Source organism: Vigna unguiculata, chromosome 10 (assembly GCF_037176805.1).
Source record: "Vigna unguiculata cultivar grain cowpea cultivar isolate G323 ecotype 2 chromosome 10, ASM3717680v1, whole genome shotgun sequence".
In the NCBI taxonomy this organism is placed as follows: domain Eukaryota; kingdom Viridiplantae; phylum Streptophyta; class Magnoliopsida; order Fabales; family Fabaceae; genus Vigna; species Vigna unguiculata.
In genome coordinates this window covers 2,579,263-2,606,313 of record NC_140801.1, presented here as the reverse complement: position 1 = coordinate 2,606,313, position 27,051 = coordinate 2,579,263, and the positions used below count along the sequence as shown (strand labels likewise).

At 32.6% G+C, this 27,051-nt stretch overlaps 5 protein-coding genes across 6 annotated transcripts; 1 reads left to right on the top strand and 4 right to left on the bottom strand.

The window, feature by feature from the left end:
- Nucleotides 1-24: 24 nt before the first annotated feature.
- LOC114167513 (uncharacterized) lies at nt 25-4,437 on the bottom strand. 2 transcript variants are annotated; one of them, XM_028052613.2, is made up of 4 exons: nt 3,768-4,437; nt 1,823-1,949; nt 1,645-1,717; nt 25-517 (listed from the first exon to the last, which is right to left on the bottom strand). In XM_028052613.2, exons 1-4 carry the CDS (start codon nt 3,814-3,816, stop codon nt 245-247), a joined length of 522 nt encoding a protein of 173 aa, XP_027908414.1. In that variant the 5' UTR covers nt 3,817-4,437; the 3' UTR covers nt 25-244. The 2 variants fall into 2 exon arrangements, with proteins under 2 accessions (XP_027908414.1, XP_027908413.2); XM_028052612.2 differs by having other exon boundaries at nt 1,823-4,437.
- A 753-nt stretch (nt 4,438-5,190) lies between these two features.
- LOC114166230 (NADPH-dependent oxidoreductase 2-alkenal reductase-like) lies at nt 5,191-8,215 on the bottom strand. The gene is made up of 5 exons (XM_028050935.2): nt 7,925-8,215; nt 7,053-7,230; nt 6,676-6,842; nt 5,889-5,971; nt 5,191-5,794 (listed from the first exon to the last, which is right to left on the bottom strand). The coding sequence occupies exons 1-5, from the start codon at nt 8,144-8,146 to the stop codon at nt 5,416-5,418; spliced, it is 1,029 nt and encodes a 342-aa protein (XP_027906736.1). The 5' UTR covers nt 8,147-8,215; the 3' UTR covers nt 5,191-5,415.
- Nucleotides 8,216-9,400: 1,185 nt separating this feature from the next.
- LOC114167481 (2-alkenal reductase (NADP(+)-dependent)-like) lies at nt 9,401-11,671 on the bottom strand. The gene is made up of 5 exons (XM_028052571.2): nt 11,238-11,671; nt 10,935-11,112; nt 10,574-10,740; nt 10,083-10,165; nt 9,401-9,954 (listed from the first exon to the last, which is right to left on the bottom strand). Exons 1-5 carry the CDS (start codon nt 11,463-11,465, stop codon nt 9,576-9,578), a joined length of 1,035 nt encoding a protein of 344 aa, XP_027908372.1. The 5' UTR covers nt 11,466-11,671; the 3' UTR covers nt 9,401-9,575.
- Nucleotides 11,672-16,822: 5,151 nt separating this feature from the next.
- LOC114165985 (2-alkenal reductase (NADP(+)-dependent)-like) lies at nt 16,823-19,526 on the top strand. Its single transcript, XM_028050631.2, has 5 exons — nt 16,823-17,173; nt 17,554-17,731; nt 18,294-18,460; nt 18,820-18,902; nt 19,031-19,526. Exons 1-5 carry the CDS (start codon nt 16,952-16,954, stop codon nt 19,407-19,409), a joined length of 1,029 nt encoding a protein of 342 aa, XP_027906432.1. The 5' UTR covers nt 16,823-16,951; the 3' UTR covers nt 19,410-19,526.
- A 1,981-nt stretch (nt 19,527-21,507) lies between these two features.
- Nucleotides 21,508-23,779, bottom strand: LOC114166550 (2-alkenal reductase (NADP(+)-dependent)-like). The gene is made up of 5 exons (XM_028051298.2): nt 23,384-23,779; nt 23,044-23,221; nt 22,686-22,852; nt 22,138-22,220; nt 21,508-22,009 (listed from the first exon to the last, which is right to left on the bottom strand). Exons 1-5 carry the CDS (start codon nt 23,609-23,611, stop codon nt 21,631-21,633), a joined length of 1,035 nt encoding a protein of 344 aa, XP_027907099.1. The 5' UTR covers nt 23,612-23,779; the 3' UTR covers nt 21,508-21,630.
- Nucleotides 23,780-27,051: the final 3,272 nt, after the last annotated feature.

Below are 27,051 nucleotides of genomic sequence, written 5' to 3'. Positions count from 1 at the left end.
AAATTCATAAGATGAAGTTATGAGTAAAGTAAAGAAAATGGTTTTGAATCTCATTAAAGAGTTCATTTACATGTATAACATATCCTTTGACATAAAAATCAATATTTGGACTTTTGTCCAAAATGCCAAAAGGAATCATTGTTTTTTTTCTTCTGAAGTGCCACTTCATAAACACTGAATCATTTGTGTAGAAGAATGAAGAGAATTGCATGTGAAACACACATGTGATGTTAGCAATGAATGACTAGAGTGCAGAATTGTGATTGGTCTCTTGGAACCACACAGTTAGAATTGTTAAAAGAGCAGCATAAACTACTTTGGGCAACCTCTGCACCAGTTTCCCAAAACCTGGTACTTGTTCAGTAGCTTTTTTTGTTGTTGCTGCAACTGTTGGTGCAACAACCAATGTGGCCACAAGCTTTTTACGAACAACATTGAATGTTTCAGGTGCCATTTGCTGGATGAAACCGAAAAACTCATCACGATTAATTTGCCCATCCTTGTTGTCATCACAGTTCTGCATATTATTTCATCAAAAATTTGATGTAGTTATACAATGTTGGTCTAAAACTGAAGAAAGTTCATGAAGAGAAATATGATTCTTTGAAAAATGAAAACTCTCATGATTAAAATGTTCCATGGTGATTCTGATTGAAAAAAGCATGATAAAGCCTTGTATATAAATTACAACAACTAGCTTGTCGAAAGTACAGTAAAGTTCTAATGGAAAATACAATATGTTAGGAAGCTACTAAACTCCAGACATATCGGACACCAACACATTTTGGATATCGGTGAAGTGTCCAATTCAAAAGACATTATTTGTTTCTTAGATATCTTAAACACGACTCCAACACAATTTTTATAAAGACAAATACAATGATGTTATGAATATATAAACTTTCGGGTTAAATATATTTTTAGTATCTAAATTTTGACGCGAAATTGAAAGTCACTTTTGTTCCAAATTTTGATAAATTTTGGTCTCCAAACATTAAAAATGAATAAATATAATTCTCTAACTCAATTGCGTTAATTTTTTTTAACGTATTAAATGCGTTTTAGGATGCCATTTGAACTGTTTTCAACTCAAATATCAATCTAGAACATTGATTAACAAGCCAAAAACAAATAACGCTGTTAGGTTGAAAGTATTATATCGATTCATTTTTAAGTTTGAAGACCAAAAATATATCGAAGTTTGGGATAAATACGAATTCAAATTTTGCATCCAGGGACTATAAACGTATTTAACCCTAAACTTTCAATACCTTTTGAACCAAAATGCTTAGATACATTCTCCTCCCCTCAGAATGTGAATATAAACACTCTTGTAATTGTTGATTTCACCAAATACACACTTAAAACACATCTGACAAAACTATCTGTCAAGTGAACCCACAACTCTACCATAGACAAGTTAATAGATGAAGCAGGGTTGCTTCTCTTATTCAATCCCTCCATTGTTATTAAGTTGAAACAAATGAATTGCTAACCGATGATTAAAAAGATAAATGAATATGACAGTGTATTACAAGGTTACAACAGAAAGCACCATAGTATAGATTTATTTCCAGTGTAAAATTTGCATATTTATAAGTAAATAGAATATCATTTTAATCCCATTATGAAAAAATGAAGTACCTTAATGGCTTGTCTGACTCTGTCTTTTGAAGGAGGATCACAATGGGAACCAGGAATATACTTGTTGATACCACTACAATGTAAAAGCATCTCATTTTAGAAGAACTATTCGAAATTTATTCAGCATTTCATAAACATATTATCAACGCCACCAAAATATTAAACACAGGATTCTTACTTGTACACAAGTAAAATAGCAATGTAGAGATCTGCAAAACTCAAATTATCAGGTTGCACTTCATTCTGGATTTGGTCAAAAACTTGGTCTGTTATCTTTCTAATTTGCCTTTTCCTCCACTCCTTGCCTGTGTACACACAAGCACTACAACTGTCAGGTTTTATAGAGGGGGTTTCACTGGGGAGAACAACACCAATGAGATTTGAGCCTAACCACATAAGACATTGACACCACTCTCAACCCAAAACCTTAAGACAATGGGTTTATGGGTCTTGATTCTTATATAGTGCTCTACTTTCTCATTTCTGGTCAATGTGGGACTTAAACTCACACTTGGATTCCTAACAACAACTTGATCACTCAACTGTATGCTATGTTCTATGATGCATAGATACGGCACGTATATCAGATAGGATGTGTATCAGATATATTATAATCATTGTCAACATAAACGTATTAGTTCTTTATAAATTAGATGTTTCATTGATGAGTATTGGTAAAGTAGTCAAATCGGATACAAATATCTAACAAAAGTTGAAGTATCAGTGCATCATAGACTATGTTTAATGTGTTGTATCTTACAGTTTCACGTGCAAGAATGTCATGTGCAGTTAATTAAGGCACATAAACTGAATACCAACAAAGAAATCCAGTTACCTCACTTACAGGAAGAATGAAATATTTAAGAATGTTTTCAACCATAAAGGAAGTGAGTGGGTTTAATGAAGTACCAATTATGCTTAACTTTAGTATTGATAATTTAAGGGTTAGCCTTAACAGATAAAAATTTGAAGTAATCAAACTCAAAGGGATCTGCTTCTCAACATATTTTAGAAGATAAACCAAGTAATCACAATCATAATTGAGAAAATTAACCTTCCAAAGCGAACCAAATGATACATATGCTGGAATTTTAACTGTTTATTTCTCAAAGACTGAGGAGCCAAATTCAACTCCATGCTTAAATCACAGGGTTTGCTGTATAAATGGAAGTGATGGGGTAAATGAAGAAACTGCCACCATTTATCTCAAGAGCAAAACATCAAACACATACAAAACATGGTTCAATAAAGAAACAAACCCTTTAAAAGGATTTACACAACTTCCCAATTTAAAAGCAAACTCAGAGCTCATTCTCCATCAGTAACAACAGATACAAAATTGAAGATTCCTCTAATTATTACTTTGAGCACATTCAATTTTAATCGGCGCTCTACTTGAAACCACAATTGCAACACCAAACTCCAATTTCCCCAAATTTCATACTTTTCAAGCACAAACTGGTAAATCCAATGTGTATAAAATGAGAATAATTCTTATTGTGAGACTTGAAAACCATAAATATAGAGCATTGAATCATGTTTGAACAATCAAGATTAAAAGAAAGATGCATCCAATTTTCATACCATTAAATGACTTAATATTGATAATTCACATATGGTTATATGACCCAGATCTATGCATTCCTTTCTCTCTCTCTCTCTCTATATATATATATATATATACATATATACTTTTCATGACATTGATTATCATTGACATGGTCATCATCATACTTTCTAAAGGGAATTAGATCCACTAGAGCATAAAATTAACCAGTAATTCATGAAGATATGCAACTGTGCATAAAAAGAACATATTTTAAAGGGTACAGATCTTTGCAGTTAAAAGTTAATTGTTTAGAATCTTGATCTGAAGTAGGGAAGAAATGAAACAAGTGGAGGGATGAAAAGGGTTCAGGAAGTGAAAATCAGAAAATGGAAGCAACAGAGTAGAAGGTCACAAGAAATGGATAATTGAAAAGGAAAGTGTAAGCAATGGATCCAGGTTTTATTCAGGTCTAAAACAAAACAAAATGCATGAAATCTTAACATGAATGCTTGCAGATATGTATGTATTATTGAGAAACATAGCACAGAGGATGTTGGTAAGCAATAACACGTACCTAGTAACTTCAAGAAGATTTGTCCCAGCCGTGATATGATACCAAACATTTCTTTGTTTTCTCAGAATGTGCTACCTTGGTTTTGGTAGCTTCCAACAAAAGTTATTCTAGTTTTCAGGAAAACACTAATACCAAACATCTCAACCAAGCTTGCTCTCTCTTTCAAGCTTTTATCTTAACAATGGAGAATTGGAAGTTAGGAGTTCAAGAGTGAGACCATGTACTCCATCATAGGTTATTCTTTCATTGATACACTTTTCTTATGTTGACCTTTGGCACAAGTTTTGTGTAACATGTTTGTGTTCTTTATTTAAATTGATGCACAGTTGTGCAGAATTTATCTATGTTTCTTTAACAGTACATTTGATGTTTTTTATTACTTTGTGAAAATAAAGAAAGAAAATTTTAAAAAATACATTATTCACTTTTTTTGTTCCCTGAACCAGCTGTGTTCTATCTAAAGTAATTCTGGTTAGTTCGGAATACCTTTAGAATAATACAACTTTTATACTTATTTTTTATTTCTTTATATAAAATTGGAATGTCTATTTATTAAAAAATAAAAAAGGTAAATGGAATGCTAAAGATAAAAAATATTTCATTAAAAATTAGAAAAAAAGTGATAAAAAAATAAAAAATGATGTAAATTATTTTAGTAGAGCTATTTACCTTTTTTGCTTGAATGATAAAAGTGTGTGTGTGTGTGTATATATATATATATATATATATATATATATATATATATATATATTTTCCTCCTTCTATGTCTATGTAAAGATTTATGCATTTACTATGATTACCAAAAATAATAATTATACATGATTTTTAAAATTATCAGGATGCAATCTTTATTCATAATGAATTATTGCAGAAAAACAGTTGAGAATTCAATTACTACTGTTTGCAGTCACAAGAATTTTTCAACAGTAGTTGAAGTAACATGGTTTGATGGAATGAGGAAAAAAAGAAGTCCAAGATTATATTCAATTTCTCACAAAGAAACAAGAAGAAAGAAAAAAGAAGCAGAAAACATATAAGAGAAGAAAAACAAGAAATCTTATTATTGATAATAGAAAATGTATATAGAATTGATACAACAGCCAAATATATAAAGAGAGACAGAGAGAAATAAAAAAACAGAAATGAGACTATCAGATCGTCTGATGATCAAGGGATCTGATAATTTTCATGATCTAAAAATATTCTAAGGGTTGCTAAGAATAATCAACATGAATGATTCTTAATCAGCATCATACTGAAATAAACATTATGCAAATAATATCTCCATCATTGCAAATTCTACTTTTTCAACTTATTGTAAATTTTTATTGCTAAAATTAATTATAAATGAGTTTTATATTGTGAAAATTTGATATTGTGAAGTCTCAACTAACAACCTGGAGAATTATATTAATTGAGAAAATTACATTTCAACACACATTTACTAACCGCTATCATAGATACTACAATTCAAAAGTGACTGTAAAAGTCATACAAAGAGGCTTAATATTCAACAAAACTTAAGAAAAACTCAGATACGAAGAGGCTTAATATTCAACAGAGCTTAACAAAAACTCAGATACAAAGAGGCTTAGTATTCATCAAAACTTAAGAAAAAGTCAGCAATGTCCAACAAAAACATCTTCATTCATTCACGAGCAACAACAACCACTTGTTTACCAACATTCCGACCGGTGTAGAGGCCAACCAAGGCTGCAGGGCCATTCTCAAGACCCTCAGCAATGTCTTCCACATACAAAACCTTCCCTTCTCTAATATGAGGTAGCACAAACTCCAAGAATTTGGAATAAAGGTGATAGAATTTGCCAACAGTAAAACCTTCCATTCGAATTTGCTTAAATATGAGATTTGCCAAATTTGTTACACCTTCAGGCTGTGTGAGATTATACTGTGAGATCATTCCACAAACAGGTATGCGACCATGGAGTCTCATGTTAAGGAGTACTGCATCAAGTGTCTTGCCTCCAACATTCTCAAAGTAAATATCAATGCCTTCTGGAAAGTATCTGATGTGTACATTGATATGCAGCAATCATTAACATTTATTGTATGGCCAGATTCACTCAAAATTTCTCTATCACAAATCTGTTAAATCCTAACCTTTTCAAAGTTGCATTGAGGTCTGACTCTTCTTTGTAGTTAAAAGCTCCATCAAATCCAAATTTATTCTTCAAAAGATCCACCTGGTTGTAAAATACAGTTCAAATAAGAGGAGAACTGTATATTTTAGTCGGCGAGCAATAAAAATACTAAAAGGTTTTCATTTCAGATCCTCTTAATCAGACTACTATTGCTGGTGTATGCCATAATTCTCTTAAAAATGTTAAAGACTTCTTTTTGGAATAAAGCAGATTGTATACATAACATGATAATTTTGTAAGCAAACTTCAGCAAAGAACCAACATCGATGCAGTTTTATTGAAGTATAGAAAACATTATAATATAAATGCAACTTCAGATATTTGAAAAAGGTTGTTATGAAAAGAAAAATCTTCAACATATGCTACGTATACATCTTGGAAAATGCCAAAACTATGTAACATGTCCGTAAGTTTTTACTGACAAGTAAGTCACAGTTAACAGACTATTATCTAATCTTGGAAATAGGCACAACCCCATAAAAGGTATATATATCTCAAACATAAAACTAGATGTTTATGGGTGGACCGATATCAGTAATATGTGACATGATAGGCCTAATAAACAACATATCACATTAGGATAGACTTTTAAATGACTAAAATACTATATTAAGAATTAAACTTTAAACCTAATTCAACTTTACAAAACCAATTTGTAAAGTGAGATTTGTACCTATTTATATACTGTAAATCTTCCTTGTCTCTACAGATATAGACATATAAAATAGAAATAACTAGATGAATACCTTCTCTTTGCTTCCAGCACTTCCAACAACATAGCAACCAGTCAATTTAGCAAACTGACCAACAAGTTGACCAACAGCACCAGAAGCAGCTGAAACAAAAACATTCTCTCCTTTCTTGGGAGATCCTAATTCAAAGAAACCTGCATAAGCAGTCATTCCTGGCATACCTGAGTTCAAAGAAGAAACAAAAATGTGAGAAGCCAATACAACGTGCATCCATAAGCTTGCATGCTTGCTATGATTCATCTTGAAGAAGCATAATATATTTTAAGAAAATCAAACAAAAACAGTAAAACGAACACATAAATTGAGGCTTGCAAATCAAAGTGACATAAGAATGAACATAAATTGTGTTTATTGAATATGTATATACATACCAAGAATGCCAGTGTAATATGAAAGAGGGACATCGGTGTGCTCAATTTTGAAATGTATTTGAGTTGCAGGCACTAAGCTGAATTCTTCCCATTTCGTAATTCCCCAAACTAAATCATCTTTCTTGTAATCTGGGTGTCCAGATTCTAGAACTTTTGACACTCCATATCCTGTTAATGGCTGCATTTACACAACTGTTAGCGCCATCACAAATTCCCGACCAAAAAATGTATTTTTTAAAGCTACAGATTTTGAAAAAGTTAATAAAAGACAACAATATCTACAAAGGAAGTTAAATTTAGATTCTAACTGTTACAACCTCAAATCTATTAAAATAATATGTCAGTGTCAACCACCCCATCCAATCTATTGTCGGCTTTACAGTCCAAAACTCCCCTCAGAGGTTACAGAAAAAAGAAGAAGGCGTATTTAGATTGCTCTTTGCTCGACTCCTATGTAATATAAAACTGTTGGGTGTATCGAAACTCCAACTAAAAATATTATTTCATTTCTCCATTGTTTTTTTCTTTGTTAAAATATTTATCAAGAAGTTTATTTAATCAAGCTTTGTTTCTTACACCAGAACCATTGGTCCTTTTCCCTGAACTACTATTTCGGTCTTACACCAAAACCTATACATTTATATTCTCGCTGAACTATTCTTTCAAAACCGAAATAATCCTTACTTACATTTTCAGTCAATCAAATCAGATACATTACAAAATCTCTCAAAGTTCGAATTGAGTTAGTTATATTCTCTACCATGATTTCATCAAATGTCAACACTGACATGAAAAACTAGACATTATATTCCAATAAAACATAGCAGTATGAATTATTTATCACGAAATTAAGCCAAACAAAAAAAACTTACAGAGCCAGGTGTGTAGCTCCCAAATCCTTCATGGCTTATCTTGCTCATGAGGACTCTCATGTAAGGGTCACAAGAAAGGTAGAGATTTTTGAGAAGCACATCATTGGAACCTTCTGGAACCTTCAATGTTATTCTTCCTTCAACAGTGTTCATGTCGGATTCCTTGGGAAAACCAACCACATAGTCCCTCAGAACCACTTGCTTGTTCCTCACTTCTGCCATCGAAATTCGTACAATAGAATGTGAATTGTTTGAGATTCTTCCCTAAAGCGAGGATATTTATAGAGAGAATTGTAGAGTGTGAGAAGGGAAAATCGATGAAATGGGTAACGTGTGGTCATTGCTCACGTAACGTTGTTAGTGAATATCGACGTCGAATGTTGCTCCGCGCAAAAAGTTTGGTTACTTGTTTCACATTGTGTCGACATTCAAACTTGAATATATTAATTAAGCCTTCATTTCGATTTAGAAAAAAAAAAATTATTCAAATTAGTTTCAGTTTTAGAAAATTTTGAATACAATTTGATCAGTTTGATCTGCGATTAAATATACATTAAAATATATTTAAGAAACAAAAATATGTAAATTTGATTATTTTAATTCTTATTATATCTTTATTTGTTTGTTATAAGAATTAATTTTGGTCTGTAGAAAATGGTTTTACAGTAATTAATTTAATTTATGTATATAACATAAAAAGTAATTATAGATGTACATAATTGTATATACTAACTTGATACTATTTAGATTTTAATTCTAATTTATCTAAAATATTGAATGAATTTAGTCAAAATATTGGGATGTTTCAGAAAATATTTTAAATTTAAATATGATGGTAACCAACATTTATATTAATTCAATAAAAACATTATACCAATTTGTGAAAATGAAGAATAAATATACTCCAAATTCATATTTTTGTTTTTTTTAACACGAAACAGTTGTTAAATTAATTTCATATAGAAAAAAAAAATGTTATTTTTGCGATAAAAAGGGTAATAGGTCATAACTCTGACATTTGGCCGGTCACACTTTGAATGTGAAAGCTCTAACATGTGTCATCAAACACTTGTGGCCTACTTTAAATAAGAATCTTGTCCATTTTGCAAACATGTGCTTTCTTGGATGTCGGAATACTAGATCATTGGAGTGTTCATTTATCTAGTTTATATTAAAAAAAAATTAAAAATACATTACATGTATTTAATATAATTTAACAAATTTAATAATTTTTTATTATAATGAAGTATTAATGTATGAAATAATAAATAAAGATTAAGATAGTGTAATTTTATAGTTTAAATTTGAAAACATTATTATATTTACATAACTAATATCCAAAACAAAATATATATATATATATATATATATATATATTAAAAAATTAAAAAAATATTGATTGGAATACCATAAAAACAAGATTCAATATCCAACTGAAAATTTAAAATCCAGAACAAAACTTAGATAATACAGTGTTGGAAGTCTTACATCGACTAAACAATATACGTAAGATGACTAGACAATTTCATAATATATATAAGTGGGATGTAAACTTTATCTTACAAACTAATTTTGTGAGATTAAGTTAAAAGTCAACTTCCTAACATGGTATCTGAACTAAAAAAAATACAATGTTTCTATCGATACGATTTTACTCGTGACCAACATCAACCACTTGTTTACCAACATTGCGACCATTGAAGAGGCCAACCAAGGCTGCAGGGGCATTCTCAAGACCCTCAACAATGTCTTCCACATACACAACCTTCCCTTCTCTGATCAGAGGCAGGACAAACTCCAAGAATTTGGGAAATAAATGGCAGAAATCAGCTACAATAAAACCTTCCATTTTAACCCTCTTGAATATGAGATATGCCAAGTTTGTTACACCTTCTGGTTGAGCAAGATTGTACTGTGAGACCATTCCACAAACAGGTATCCGACCATGGAGTCTCATATTTGGGAGTACTGCATCAAGTGTCTTCCCCCCAACATTCTCAAAGTATATGTCAATGCCTTCTCTAAAGTACCTGATTTCTAAATTCATCACTCACTGCTATTGTTTCTGTTATCTGCTACACTAACTTCTAACATTTTCTTTAAGCAAATAGACAACATAAACTCAAATTTCTGTATAAGGACAATGTTGCATACTAACCTTTTCAAAGCTGCATTGAGATCTGACTCCTCTTTGTAGTTAAAAGCTTCATCAAACCCTAACTTATTCTTCAACAGATCCACCTGGTTGCAAGACACATGCATATAAGTGAAAGGAGAACTAATTTCTGCTCTTCCTATTCAAAATTTCATAAGAACCACAAGCAAACACTATCAATGCTTTCTAAACTTTATCATCAAGGAAGTTGTTCAAGCAATCTCATAGAAAGGTTTTGGTTGTTGTTGCAACCAGGCTAATTCAAGAAAGTGGTATTTTAGTATTAGAAATCCAAGTATGAGTCTAAGTCTCATATTGGCTAGAAATTAAAAAAGTAGAGCACAAGGATAAAGACCCATAAATCCATTGTCTTAAGGTTTTGGGTTTAGAGTGATATCGATGTGTTATGTGGTTGGACTCACGTCTCATTATTGTTTGTTCTCCCTAGTGAAACCCTCTCTATAAACCTAACATTTAGAACAGTAGAATAATACCTTCTCTTTGCTTCCAGCACTTCCAACAACATAGCAACCACTCAACTTGGCAAATTGGCCTACAAGGTGACCAACAGCACCAGATGCAGCTGAAACATAAACATTTTCTCCTTTTTTGGGAGAACCTAACTCAAAGAAACCAGTATAAGCAGTTATTCCTGGCATACCTGGGATCAGAAAAATAAAATGTGAATGTGTCTAAAGACACAACAAAACCATAGAAAACCGTGCAAGAACATCAATAAGCTTGCATGCAAGATTGCTGAGTTTCATTCAATTTTATGAATGGAGTTCATACAAACATCACCTGCATCATTCACTAGGAACGAAAACAAATTGAAACTGTTGAGATCATACATACCAAGAATTCCAATGTAGTAGGAAAGTGGCACATCAGTGTGCTCTATTTTGAAACATATTTGGGATGAGGGGATCAAACTGTACTCTTCCCATTTAGTCATTGCATAAACTAAATCACCTTTCTCATAATCTGGATTTCCTGATTCCACCACTTGAGACACTCCATGTCCTGTCAATGGCTGCAATTACTCAACACTTACTACCACTTACATCTATATATGACTAATTACTCTTAAAAGATTATTTCTAGAAGATCTCTTTGTTAAAATTTGTTATGAAATAGTTCACAAAGTGAGAGAATTACAGAGTGAGGTGTGTAGGTGACAACTCCTAGAGAAGGGTTCTCTTCCTTGGTCATGAGGAGTCTCATGTAGGGATCACATGAGAGGTAGAGATTTTTGACAAGCATATCAGAGGAACCTTGTGGAACATTCAATGTTATGGCTCCTTCGACAATGTTCATGTCTGATTCTTTGGGAAAACCAACCACATAGTTCTTCAGAACCACTTGCTTGTTCCTCACTTCTGCCATCTCAAATGTTTATGATGTTTGTGTCGTTTGAATGTACTGTGTTGTGTGTAGGGAATGGATGATAAGGGATGAAATGGGAGAGTGAAAGTGCAACTGGGTCATGACCTTATCACCAATGAGGATGCATGATGCAGAAAGCTGCAAGCTTCAGACATTTCTAGCTGTTTCTGAAACTTTTGTCTGTTTTGCATCAAGATTATTGCCAACTTCAAACTCTCTTAGATTATATATATTGGAACCAAACACGCACTTAATCTCATGAGATTATTAAAAGTATCATAAAGCCAATATTATCATAGAAATTATAAGAGGTAAAGTGTTGACAAATTAGGAAACATACCTCAAAGTATCATGGAAGAAGTAACCTAAATATAGACTAAATATACAATGTACTTGAAGATTCTTGGTCCTACCAAGATCTTTCTATATTTAAAATTAAAATATTGTTTAATTTCTTTTTTCACTTTTGGACCATATGTGACTATATATATATATATATATATATATATATATATATATATATATATATATATATATATATATATATATATATATATATATCCCCTTTTTACAAAACATTTTAATTAAATGTGAAAATTACAACTTTTGAGTATTATCTTAGAACATGAAGTGCTCAATAACAACACAGAGAACATGAAGAAAACCTTGAAGAATACAGTAGATCTTAATAATTATTAAATACTCGTGTTATGTTTATTCTTTTATATACGTTTTTATTAATTTTATTTATATATCTTTGCTTTTTTTTTTCTTGCCACATAAGGATATTTACTATATAAATTGTTCCTAGAATATGCATTAGGTCTTTTTTATTTTCTTACACTTTCGGGTCCTTCATTTTCATTTGAGTACATACCATAATACAATGCACAAATAGTATCTGTATGGTGTGAAATGGAAAAGACATATTTATAATATATATATATATATATATATATATATATATATATATATATATATATAGATATACAGTGTGAATCACTAACAAAAAAACATATAACGTCATTCCTATAATGTTTTTCCAAAAAAATCCACATTAAAAAAAATCGGTGGAATTTTTGTAAACTATGGAACTTTTTGAATGTCTATTCATTTCAGATAAGACGTAATTTAATGTTTGCCCCTCTAAACTTCGACGTTATTTAAAAAATGACGTGTGATCGTTCATCCCTCGATGTCACTTAATGTCGGATCACAAACCCCCCAACGTTAATTAACATCGGCACAATCACCTCTGACGTTAATTTTTAGTTATCTCTACGCGAAACGCAGAAATCCTACACTGTTTCCTCGTGCCACCACTGTTTCGCGATCGTTCCCCGCTAGAGACCATCATTCCAACCTCCTTCAAGTGAGTTTCGAACGTTTTTCACCACCAAACTTGTTAGAATTTAATTGTGGATTGATTTTAGACGTTTTGAATTGAATATTTTGTGTTTTCATCCCCATTTGCAGAATTTTGAGATTCGTCCCCATTTGGCCAGCAGCGTGCAGAGACCCTAGCCTCCCTTTTCAAGTTCATCTTTCAATTTGGTACAAGATGTTAGTTTTTCATTTCTTTCATTTTCTTGTTATCTCTTGTTCACTGTATGTATATAATTGGTTGTAGTTTTTTATTTGCCATTATAGTTTTAATCTTAGACTATTTTTTTTGTTATTTTTTTTTGCCTATTTCTTTTTTTATTTGAAATTTTATAATAATATTTGTAAAATTAGGAAATAAAATGATATTTATTGTTAGATGTTGCGTGTTTAAATAATTCTAATTATTTTTTATTTTTGATTATTATTGTTGCATTAATTTTTATTTTATATATGTAGATTTATTATACTTTTAGTATACACTGAGCGAAACTTAGTTCCCGTTTGAGATTTAGTGCAAATGATTAAATTTTTAATCATTTGTATTAAATCTTGAATTGTCCGATTGGACAGTTTGAAAAAATTATTTTTCATAATTTGTTACAATGTGTACATTGAGGTTTATGCATAAATTTCATAAAATTTCGATTGAGGCTACTTTGTGTTGTTCTTTGGATGCATACTTGATTGTGATAATGATTAATCACTTTCATTTCATGTACTTCAGAGACCAATGCGAAATGCTGTTAAATTTTTGTGAAATTTATGATGTTTGACTTCTTTGTATACGTGTTAGCAAATTATGAAAAATAATTTTTTCGAATGGATAAGACATCACCTTGTGAGAGTTAAAAGATTGAGATTGATGAAGTTTTTTACGAACATAGTGTGAATCGAAGCTGGATGAATATGAGAAGGGGGTTTATGACTTTTTGCAATATGTTCAAGAACACGCAATCTCAAGTAACGAGACATATTTTTGTCTTTGTGTTCGTTATCTTAATCAAATATGTCACGACTTGGGCACAATGCGTGATCATCTATTCATCTTTGGTATAATGAGGAGTTATACACTTTGGACTTAGCATGGAGAAGTATTAAACAAGCCTATGACGTCATGAGAAACAGATTATGTAGACGACTGAATGAATGATCATTTAGAAGAAATGGTACGTGATGTATGGGAGAAGAATTTTGGAAAATCTCATTTATATGATTCTCTTAAGTCCGATTCAGAGGAAGAGTTGTACCCATGATGCACTAACTTTACGCGATTGTCAATAACTTTGAAATTATTTAGTTTAAAAGCAATGAATGGATGGGCAGATACAAGTTTCACAGAACTGTTGGAGTTGTTAAAGGAGATGCTTCCATAAAATAACATGTTGTCTATCCGTAATTACGAGGCGAAGAAAATTTTATGTCCAATGGATTTGGAATATCAAAAGATATATGCATGCCCAAATGATTGTGTTTTATACAAAGACGAGTTTGCTTCATTGAAGGTGTGTCCAACATGTGATTTATCGCGAAAGAAAATTGATGGAAATAGTGGTGATGAAGACAAAGATGGTCCACCTACTAAGGTGATGTGGTACCTTCCTATAATACATAGATTCAAACCACTATTTTCCATTAAAGAAGATGCAAAGAACCTGAAATGACACGTTGGTAGAAGAAAGTGTGATAATCTTCTTCGACACCCAATTGATTCTCCACAATGGAAGAAGATTGATGAACATTTCTAGAATTTGGTGCAGAACCAAGAAACTTAAGACTTGAACTGGCTATAGATGGTATGAATCCTTATGGAAACTTAAGTAGCAAACATAGTTCATGGCCAGTTTTGCTGATGATTTACAATTTATCTCCTTTGTTGTGCATGAAGAGGAAGTATATAATGTTGTCTATGATGATATCGGGTCCTAGACAACTTGGAAATGACATTGTTTTGTACCTAAAGTCGTTGATCGATGATTTGAAATTGTTATGGAAAGAAGGTGTCGATGTGTATGATTCATATTCTCAAGCATAAATGACATTCATTTTGCACCATAAATGATTCTTCAACATATGGAAACTTGAGCGGTTACAGTGTTAAAGGTCATTTTGCATGTCCCATTTGTGAAGAAAACACGAGTTATATTCAATTGAAGCACGGTCAGAAAATTGTGTATACAAGACATCGAAAGTACCTTCCTCGAAATCATCCTTATCGTAGAATGAAAAAAACATTTAATGGAAGTCTTGAGGATGAAGTTGTAGCGAGACCCCGCAATTGTGAAGAAATATACAACAAAGTGAAAAACATTGAATTGTGTTTGGAAAACAACCAAAGAAAAAGACCACAAAGAAAAACATTTGGAAGAAACGATCAGTCTTCTTTAATCTTCCATTTTGGTGTATACTTGAGGTACGACATTGTATAGACGTGATGCATGTTGAAAAAAATGTATGTAACAACGACATCGGAACTTTATTAAATGTAAAAGGAAAGATTAAAGATGGAGTAAAAGTACGACAAGATTTGACTGAAATTGACATCCGTTCTGAGTTATATTGCACCTACCTGCCTCCAGCTTGTCAAAGGAGAAACAATTTTTTTTTCAGTGTTTAAAAAGTGTGAAGGTCGCAAAAGGTTATTCTTCAAATACCTTTATAATTTAGTTTAAAAAAATATTTTATAACAATACAGAAACACAATATATTTAACTTAAATATGAAGAAAAAACAGTATACAACTGAAATATAAAGGATGACTATAATGTGAACATTAAAAAGAAGATAAGAAATGAAATTAAGAAAAGTAGAAAAGATGTAGAAAAAAGTAGAAATGGAAAATAATCAAAACTATTACATTAAAGGTTAAAATACTCCCTTCGTCGAAAAATCTCAAATAGGTCCTAAGATTTTTTTTAGTTTCAATTAGGTCCATATTTTTTAAAATGTGTAACAATTAGGCCCATTCCGTTAGGATAGAGTTAACAGCGTTAAAGATGTGCCACGTGTTAGCTCCACATTTTTTTGAATTTTTTATTTTTTTTGAATTTTTTTTGAATTTTTTTTGAATTTTTTTTGAATTTTTTTTTAAATTTTTTAATTTTTTTTAAAATTATTCATGCCACGTGTCACATCAATATTGTGTCACGTGTCAAGTCAGTAAGGTGACACGTGTCAAGTTATTGTTTGAATCTCAATTTGGTCCATATATTTGTTATTTTAATTATATTTCAGTCCATTTTTTTTTTAATTTTCAATTTCATCATTTCCAAATTGAGATCAAATTTAACTTTTATATAAATTTTATAATGATATTTTTATTAAACATTTTAATAATATTAAGTTTATTTTATATTTTGTTTTAAAATTTTAAAATATTTATTTTAACTTGTTACAAAATTGTTTTAAATAATTTATATACAAATGTTAGAGTTGGTTTAAAATTAACAATTTTATAAATTTAAATATAAAATTTTAAAAAATTTTTGTAAAAAGTTAAAATAAATATATTTAAAAAATTTTAAAAAAATGGACTGAAATGTAATAAAAATAACAAATATATGGACCAAATTGAGATTCAGACAATGATTTGACACGTGTCACCTTATTGACTTGACACGTGGCACAATACTGACGTGACACGTGGCATGAATAATTTTCAAAAAAAAAATTCAAAAAATTAAAAAAAAATTAAAAAGAAAATTAAAAAAAATTAAAAAAATTTTAAAAAAATTCCAAAAAATTCAAAAAAATGTGGAACTGACACGTGGCACATCTTTAACACTGTTAACTCTATACTAACGGAATGGGCCTAATTGTTACACATTTTCAAAAATATGGACCTAATTGAGACTAAAAAAAATCTTAGGACCTATTTGAGATTTTCCAACAAAAACATAGACAAAATGAGTATTTTAACCTACATTAAACAATCATTACTTGAATTATTCTCAAAATAAGTGGTGTGAAAGCTTGTACCTTTATGCACCAGGCATTCCTCATCAGTGATAAGACCATGACCCAGTTTCCCTTTCTTCTCCCATTTGATTCCTTATCCTCCATTCTCTATTCACAACACAACACAAACATCATAAACCTTTGATATGGCAGAAGTGAGGAACAAGCAAGTGGTTCTGAAGAACTATGTGGTTGGTTTTCCCAAAGAATCAGACATGGACATTGTCGAAGGAACCATAACATTGAAGATTCCAGAAGGTTCTTCTGATGTGCTCCTAAAAAATCTCTACCTCTCATGTGATCCCTACATGCGATTCCTCATGGCCAAAAACACTTATGTCGGATTTGGCAACTACACGCTTAACTCTGTAACTCACTCTTCTTCACCACACAAACTTTACTCTTATCTTTACTATTATCATCTTCAATTCATAACTTCAGTTTCTCAATTATATCTCCCTGTGCTTTTAATTCTTAAAACTAAACCAAACTTCAAAGAAATCTCTCGCATACTTTATAATTATCTTTTTGTTCTCCGAGATTTAATTGATAGTAAAAGCATGTTTAGGGAACAAAATGCTAGAAAAAATGTTTCTTTTTTATTTTTATTTTAAGAACTTAAATAAAACTAAAAAAGAATAGTTTTTGCTTAAGCTAAAAGTTGCTGAATAAAGAGAGTTTCTAGAGATAAACTTTAAGAGTAATTGTTCATATGTAAATGTAGGTGGTAACTGTTGAGTGATTGCAGCCATTGGCAGGAAATGGTGTGTCTCAAGTGGTGGAATCTGGGCATCCAGATTATAAGGAAGGTGATTTAGTGTGGGGCTTTACCAACTGGGAAGAGTATAGCTTGTTATCTTCTGCTCAAATACGTTTCAAAATTGAGCACACTGATGTACCACTTTCCTACTACACTGGAATTCTTGGTATGTATCTTCTCAACAGTTTCAATTTGTTTTCATTCTTAGTGAATGAATGCACTTGATGTCACTATGATCTGCATGCATAGCATGAAGTTTTTGTGTGATAATTACTCATTTCTTTGTAGAAAATATCATTTACATAATGGCTTAACCTGATTATCTCACCATCATAGAGAGAGACTCACGAAGGGCTTTCATGGAGTTTATTTGGATTTATCCTATCATGTAGGTTCTTTCAATAAGCTTTCCCATGATCTTAATGGATGTACTCTTGAATAAGTACTTTTTAAATCAGTTCTTAATTAAACTGTTTACATAAAAGCATTAAAAATTGGAGTTGGTAAACATCTCTGTGATAAACATCTTTTCTTTCATATTTTCATATATTATTGGAGCTGCTATGGCAAGGTCTTAATATAACTCTGTTGAGCCTTTTGACCCATCTTATGTTCTTCTCTGGATGAATCTCAGCAATCTTTTATGCAAGCTTATAGATGTTCTTGCACGGTTTTCTATGGTTTTGTTGTGTCTTTTGACCCATAACATTTTATTGTTCTGATCACAGGTATGCCAGGAATGACTGCTTATGCTGGTTTCTTTGAATTAGGTTCTCCCAAAAAAGGAGAAAAGGTTTTTGTTTCAGCTGCATCTGGTGCTGTTGGTCAACTTGTTGGCCAATTTGCCAAGTTGAATGGTTGTTATGTTGTTGGAAGTGCTGGAAGCAAAGAGAAGGTATTTGTTTGTTGTTGTTTAGTATTTGGATTCAAATGAATAATCAGCTTCAACTTAGAATATTTATTCTACTGTTTAAAATGCCACTCTTTTGAATCAGCCTAGTTGCAACGACAACCAAAAACTTTTTATATGGTGGCTTGAATTAGCCTGATTATAAAATACTTTGGACTTTTTTTCTTTCAATTATAATCCTTTACCAGTGTAAACTTTTGAGGCATGTGTCATACTCTTACGATTTTCCAAGATTGTTGCTGGAATTAAAACAGATGAAATTTGTTTTGTTCAATGCAGGGGATAGATATTATTTGTGAATAAGGCTAGAAATTCCTGCACTAAAATGAATGTCTTGTAACCAGGTGGATCTGTTGAAGAATAAATTAGGATTTGATGAAGCTTTTAACTACAAGGAGGAGCCAGACCTCAATGCAGCTTTGAAAAGGTTAGTATGCAACATTGTCCTTATACAGAAATTTGAGTTTATATTGTTTATTTGCATAAACAAAATGTTACTAGTTAGTGTAGTTGATAACACAAGCAATAGTAGTGATTAGTGAATTTGGAAATCAGGTACTTTCCAGAAGGCATTGACATATATTTTGAGAATGTTGGAGGAAAGACACTTGATGCAGTACTCCCAAATATGAGACTCCATGGTCGAATACCTGTTTGTGGAATGATCTCACAGTACAATCTTACTCAATCAGAAGGTGTAACAAATTTGGCACATCTCATATTTAAGAGGATTAAAATGGAAGGTTTTATTGTAACTGATTTCTACCATTTATATCCCAAATTCTTGGAGTTTGTGGTGCCTCTGATTAGAGAAGGGAAGGTTGTGTATGTGGAAGACATTGTTGAGGGCCTTGAGAATGGCCCTGCAGCCATGGTTGGTCTCTTCACTGGTCGCAATGTCGGAAAACAAGTGATTAGTGTTGTTTGTGAGTAAAATTGTATGAATACATTCTTATTCTCTAAGCTTTACTTCTGAATTTTCAATTTTCACTTGGATATTGAATCTTGTTTTAATGGTCTATGCAATCAACTTCAATTCTGCTTAGAGTAATTACTGTTTGATGCTAATTTTGTTTTGAAACTATTGGCAAAAGGACACCTAATCTTAAGAAGACATTATTAAGTATTTATCATTTTTCAAGGTCTTGCTTCAATGTTAGCATAATTTGTCTTTATATCATTCTTTTCTATCACCGATGTTCCTTTAGTACATAGTAGTGACCAATGATGTGAAACTCAAGGATCAAAAAATGGATAAAAAATTGTAACTCACCTCGTAAAAGTTACGAGTATATTATATTCATAAATAAGTGAATCATTAAAAATAATACAGATGATAAAACTCAATACCTAACATAATTAAAAATAGGTTCATAATTCATAAAATGGCCATGCATAAAACAACTAATAAATTCGTAAATGTTCAATACAAACAATCTAAGGAAATCCTTCATATTAAATGCTAGATAACCATTGTCCTCTTCCACATGACCTTCATCATTATCAACAATGGGAGAAACCTCCAAATCATCCATAGGTGCAATAACACCACCTCTACCAGCATCTTCATCTTCTCCAACTTCAACTAAGATGTCTCTTTATTAAATTCTGTTATGGAATAGTTTACAAATTCACAAAGGATTAAACCATAAATGCAGGAAATGGTAGAAGGTACACAGAGGAAGAGGAAGATCAGTAAACACATATAAGTTAACATGGTTTGATTGAAGTAAAAAAAGAACTCCAACCTACGTCCACAGAAGAATTCACTGTAGCAGAGACACATCTCAAAAGTTTCACTGTTAGCAAACTCTTACTCAAACAGTACAACTTAAACATTAGGTTCTAAGGAAGAATTCACTGGAGCAGAGACACAACTCGAAAGTTTCTCTGTTATACAATTATAACTAACATGCATGATACACGATTATACTCATTTGGAATTTATGTGAATAGTAGTTCTTATAGCAAACTGAGTAGACACTAGACTAACAAACTGCATGATTAGACTCTACAAGATTAGTCATCTAGTTATATTTTCCACCATCTCCTTCCATGCATCGACACTGCTCACAGACTATGTTGCCTAGATACACATACGGATATAGACACAGATATGATACGGACACAGACACAGAAATACGACTAAATTAAAAAATTATAGGACAATGAAAATGGTATATATATATATATATATATATATATATATATATATATATATATATATATATATATATATATATATATATATATTAGTCAAAGACTATGTTGCCCAGATACAGATACGGATATAGACACGGATATGATACAGACACAATCACAGAGATACGATTAAATTGAAACAAATATAGGACACGAGACATAGTATATATATATTAATTTGAAACCGTCAACTAAAATAAAAATGAATCTAATATCCAAAAAACGAAGAGTAGTTATTGTATAAGATTTGTTCCTTATTTGTAGTCATTAACATTCTATTGGAGCCATATCAACAAAATCATGTCAAAGACAAAAAAAAATGTCTTTCAAATTGGGCATAGTGTATCATACGATTATCATAGGAGTACGAGTGTTGGTGTGCAATACGTATTGGACATGAAACACTGTTTATGAAGCGTGTCCGAGCTTCAAAGCTCACAGACAATAAATCCTGGAAACCAGGTAATACTACAAATTCTCAACACAAGGTTATTTGATTATTTTTCCTCTTTTTTAGTTATTGAATGAAAGGGTTTCTACAACCCACTAACTGAATGAAAAAGAGTTAAAACCCTAATCTAACAAAACGGTTATAACATTATCACAAATGAAGAATGCATGATGCAGAAAGCGGCACATACCTCAATAGACGTTATAAAAATAGTCGTCTACTAATATGTTTTACTGCATATTATCATAGAATCGTCCAAGACATACAAACCTTTAAGTAAGATTTTACTGAAGTAATTATTCACATAATACTTACTAGTGTCAACTAGTTAATATTTGGTACCTTGTCAATCGTTTCAAAAGAAAATTAACATCATGCATTAATAACTCTAAAGAGAATGGATGATGATTGCAACACTTTAAAAACAAGCTTTAATATCAAGCACAAAATTGAAAATTCAGCCGTAATACTTAGATGGTACAGTGTTTCGATTGATATAATTTTACTCATGAGCAACAACAACCACTTGTTTACCAACATTGCCACCAGTATAGAGGCCAACCAAGGCTGCAGGGGCATTCTCAAGACCCTCAACAATGTCTTCCACATACACAACCTTCCCTTCTCTGATCAGAGGCAGGGCAAACTCCAAGAATTTGGGAAATAAATGGCAGAAATCATTTACATTAAAACCTTCCATTTTAACCCTCTTGAATATGAGATGTGCCAAATTTGTTACACCTTCTGGTTGAGTAAGATTGTATTGTGAGATCATTCCACAAACAGGTATCCGACCATGGAGTCTCATATTTGGGAGTACTGTATCAAGTGTCTTTCCCCCAACATTCTCAAAGTATATGTCAATGCCTTCTCTAAAGTACCTGATTTCCAAATTCACCACTCATTACTATTGCTTCTGTTATCAGCTACTGTAACTTGTAACATTTTCTTTATGGAAACAAACAATATAAACTCAAATTTCTCTGTAAGGACAATGTTGCATACTAACCTTTTCAAAGCTGCATTGAGATCTGGCTCCTCCTTGTAGTTAAAGGCTTCATCAAATCCTAATTTATTCTTCAGCAGATCCACCTGGTTACAAGACATTCATTTTAGTGCATGAATTTCTAACCTTATTCATAATACTGCTTTACAACAATGCTTCCTGTCAAAAAAGTTTCACCATCAATGCTTTCTGAAATAGATCTCTTCATGAATTTCTTTTACTGATGAAAACAAAACACCCTTTTGAACTATATACTATATTTTTAGAGTGAAAATCCTAATACTCAGCATAAGTAATAATAACTTGCATTGACTGAAACAAATTGCATGTACTGCAATTTCTGCAACAATCTAGAAAGACCAGAAAAATCTGCAACATGCCTCAAGGATTACATGAACTGCCAAAGAATTTATAATTGAAAGAAAAGGATTTGGTTATTGTGGTTGAAATTAGGCTAATTGAAAGTAATCGTGTGTTGAACAATACAATGAATATCCTAAATGTTTTGATGCTTATATAGGAACATCTAACAAAAACAGTTGTACACATACCTTCTCTTTGCTTCCCGCACTTCCAACAACATAACAACCACTCAACTTGGCAAATTGGCCAACAAGTTGACCAACAGCACCAGCGGCAGCTGAAACAAAAACATTGTCACCTTTTTTGGGAGAACTTACATCAAAGAAACCACCATAAGCAGTCAATCCTGGCATACCTGTGATCAGAAAATAAAATGTTATGGGTCAAAAGGCACAGCTAAATTATAGAAAGCCATGCAAGAACATCAATAAGTTTGCATGCAAGATTGCTGAGATTCATTCAATTTTATGAATGAAGATCATACTGACATCACCTCATTATTCACTAAGAATGAAAGTAAATTGAAACTGTTGAGAAGATACATACCAAGAATTCCAGTGTAGTAGGAAAGTGGAACATCAGTGTGCACAATTTTGAAAAGTATTTGGGATGAGGGGATCAAACTGTACTCTTCCCATTTAGTCATTCCATAAACTAAATCACCTTTCTCATAATCTGGATCTCTAGATTCCACCACTTCAGACACACCATTTCCTGTCAGTGGCTGCAATTAGTCAACTGTTACCAACTACATCAATATATCATTAATTACTCTTAAAGTTTATTTCTAGAAGCTTTATTTGTTAAATTTTGTTCTGTTTCTTTATTTAGTTGACAATAGTAAGAAAAAAGTGAACATTGCATGGTGAAAGAGTGAGAGAGTTACAGAGTGAAGCGTGTAGGTGACAACTCCGAGAGAAAGGTCCTCCTCCTTGGTCATGAGGAGTCTCATGTAGGGATCACATGAGAGGTAGAGATTTTTGAGGAGCACATCAGAGGAATCTTCTGGAACCTTCAATGTTATGGTTCCTTCGACAATGTCCATGTCTGATTCTTTGGGAAAACCAACCACATAGTTCTTCAGAACCACTTGTTTGTTCCTCACTTCTGCCATCTCAAAGGTTTATGATTTTTGAGTGGTTTGAATTTGTTGTGTTGTGAATAAGGAATGGATGATAAGGGATAAAATGGGAGAGTGAAAGCGCAACGGGGTCATGACTTCACCAATAATGCAGAAAGATGCAAGCTTTTGATATTTCTGACTGTTTTCCATCAATATTATTCCCAACTTCAAACTCATATTGGATTATATATATTGGAAATAAAAGGTTAGAAATGATAAGAGGTAAAGTGTTGACAAAATAGGAAGCATAAATCAAATTCATGGAAGATGTAATCTAAATATAGAATGTACCTGAAGATTCTTGGCCCTACTAAGATCTTTCTATATTTAAAATTTGAACTTTTTTTTCTGTAAGTTCATTTCACTTTTGGACCATATGTGAATACATATATATATATATATATATATATATATATATCCCCTCTTTTACAAAAACATTTTAATTAAATGAGAAAGTGACAACTTTTGAGTATTATCTTAGATAATTTTTCAATATATTTATCTTGATTCTACTCTCTTCTTTATCTTTTCTATTTTCTTTATTTTGATTTCTTATCTTGTTTTTTATGTGTTAATGTTGACATCAATTATTGATATATGGTTTTTTATATTCATTATTTCCACTTACTTTAAAAAAAATTATACAAAAACCCATATACATAGGCATTATCTCAAAAGTTGAGTTGTAAATACATCATAAGAAAAAAGAAAAGAACGATTGCTCTAAGAACACACAAAACATGAAGAAAACCTTAAAGAATACAATAGGTATTAATAATTATTAAATACTTATGTTATATTTATTCTTTTATATACGTTTTTATTAATTTTATTTATATATCTTTGCTTCTTCTTTTTCTTGCCACATAGGGATTTTTACTATGTAAGTATAGAATACATATGTATGTAATAAAACATATTTTAAAAAAATATATGCAAAATTAACATAAACCAAGTTGCGTAAAATGAGTGGATATCATCATCATTGTTACATTTCACTTTCATGCAGGTGCTTTCTATAGTATATATATGAAGCAACCATTGGCTTGTCATAAGTTTGTCTTTTCCTTTATACCAAACCAGTGTCCATTCTTGCATCCCTTAACCATTAGGAGACACATGCATCTTTTTCCTTTCTACAATACAAACAATTTTCCTTTCTTGGATACAAACTATGCTTTCATTTCCTCGTACGTAAATCCAAAACCTTTTTTTTTTCTTAGGTTTTGTTTCCTAAGTATAGATATCCTTTGTAAACTGTATGTAACATGCACTCCTCGAGCCTTTGTCACTTAAGTACATACCATAACATAATCATTAACACAAAAATTGATTACCACATGACTCAATTTACACCTAATATTGAAGGCAATATACGTGAAAAATACTTGGTAGTTAGAGGTGTTAATTTGGCCAATGACTCATGGGCAAGTCCCTTTTAGGGAGTGAGAGAGTAAAAAAAGTCTCAACCCCAAAAATCCCCTTTCAAGTGAGTTAGGGTCATGACTAAGGTGGGTTTGGCCCATCTAGAAACAATACTTTGAGTGAGTCAAATATCAAGTCGAGCTATCTCGAGCCTGTCCGAATGAAAGATAAAGATCGATCGGTCAGCTCAAGCTAAAGGCAGAGAGGAGCCAACCGTGGAGATAGCCTTGCCCGAGCAAAAGGTCAAGACGGCCCTGCCTGGACCAACTGGCCTAGATGTTCAGCCAGAGCCAACGACCTAGATGGGCTGACTTGCGTCGATGACCGAGATAAGCCGACTTGGACCAACTAAGATGGGCCGACTTGGATAAACGAATCTGACGGGCCAAGCTGAGCCAATGGTTGAGACGAGCTAGCGCAAGCCCACATCCAAGATTGGCTTGCCCGGATCGACAACTAAGACAACAGGGTTATGCCGACCAATAGCCCAAACGGGCAGGCCCGTACTCATGGTTGAGATAGGCTAGGCCGATCCCACGACCATGATGAGTTTGGGCACTCTAACGGTCGAGAAAAACAGGGTTGGTCCAACAGTTGAGACGTGTTAGTCGGGCTGACGATTGAGACAAGTTAGGTCAGGCTAACGGGCTAGACGGGCCAAGCCGACAGACAAGACAAGCTTGACCAAGCCGACGATTGAAAAGAGTGGGGCAAGCCCAGGCCAATGGCAGAAACAGGCAAGACGGGCCAACTAGTGTTGGCCTAGGCTAACGGTAAAGACGGGCTGACCTAAGCCAACAACCAAGAAGGGTTGGACTGGGACGATGACCCAGACGGGACGATTGGGATAGGCTGGGCCGATGGGTGAGACTTGTCGGGTCACAGTGGCTTGGGCCGATGGTAGAGACGGGTCAGACAAGGCCAAAAATCGAGATAGGTCAGGCCTGGTCGACGGTCGAGACAAGTTGGGTTGATGGTCGAGACGAGCGTATGGTCGAGATGAGCAAACCCTTGTCGACGGTCGAGACAAGCTAACTGAGCGATCAGGCAATTGATCTCGGGTTGATGGTAGAGACGAGTCGGCTTGGATCAACAATAGAGACGAGCTTAGCTTGGACCAACGATAGAGACATGTTGGCTCGGACCTACGACCTAACCAACCCGGACCGACCGATGTCGAGACGGACCGACCGATGTCGACGGGCGAGATGACTCTACTTGGGTCGATGGCCTAGGCTGGTCAGGTCTAGTCGATGACCGAGATGGGGCATTGTGGGTCGACAACTTAAATGACCCAACCTAGGCAGACAATTGAGATGGCGTGATTGGTCCCACAACTTAGACGAGCCAACCTAGGTCGATTGTCCATGTGGGTGGGCCAAGGCTATTTAAATGGTCAATATTTACGTATGATATGTAAACTCCAGACATAAAAACCCTTTTCTGTATGTGGTACTTATAAGTCAGACGTAAATTTATTTTAAAAAATTCAGGAGTGAAAAGGTCTTCTCACATTCTTCTCTGTGTGACCTTCATTTCCACTAATGAAATCTCCTCCACGACCTTCACCATTATCAACAATGAGAGGAACCTCCAAATCATCCATAGATGCACTAACACCACCTCTTTGAGCATTTTAATCTTCTCTAACTTCAGTTGAGATGTCTTCATCTAAAGCATCCAAACTTGAATTTACTTTTTCTAACATCCTTTTTCTTGTATTTTTATTATTCCAATACAAAAAATAATTTTCTTATGATAGTTATAATTCTTGTAGGAATTTGTGCATTCACAAGAGCTCTTTACCAACTTCTATAACAATAATATACTTTGTTAAGACAAAGCAATATACTTTTGTAGTTTGGATTGTCATGACATTCCTCTCCCTATTATCACAAAACTATAAGTACTTCTTGAAACTTATATCACCAATCATGTATACATCTATGTAATAATTCAACAACAACTTACCACTTTTAAGCTTTGAGATACTTAAGTATCGATTT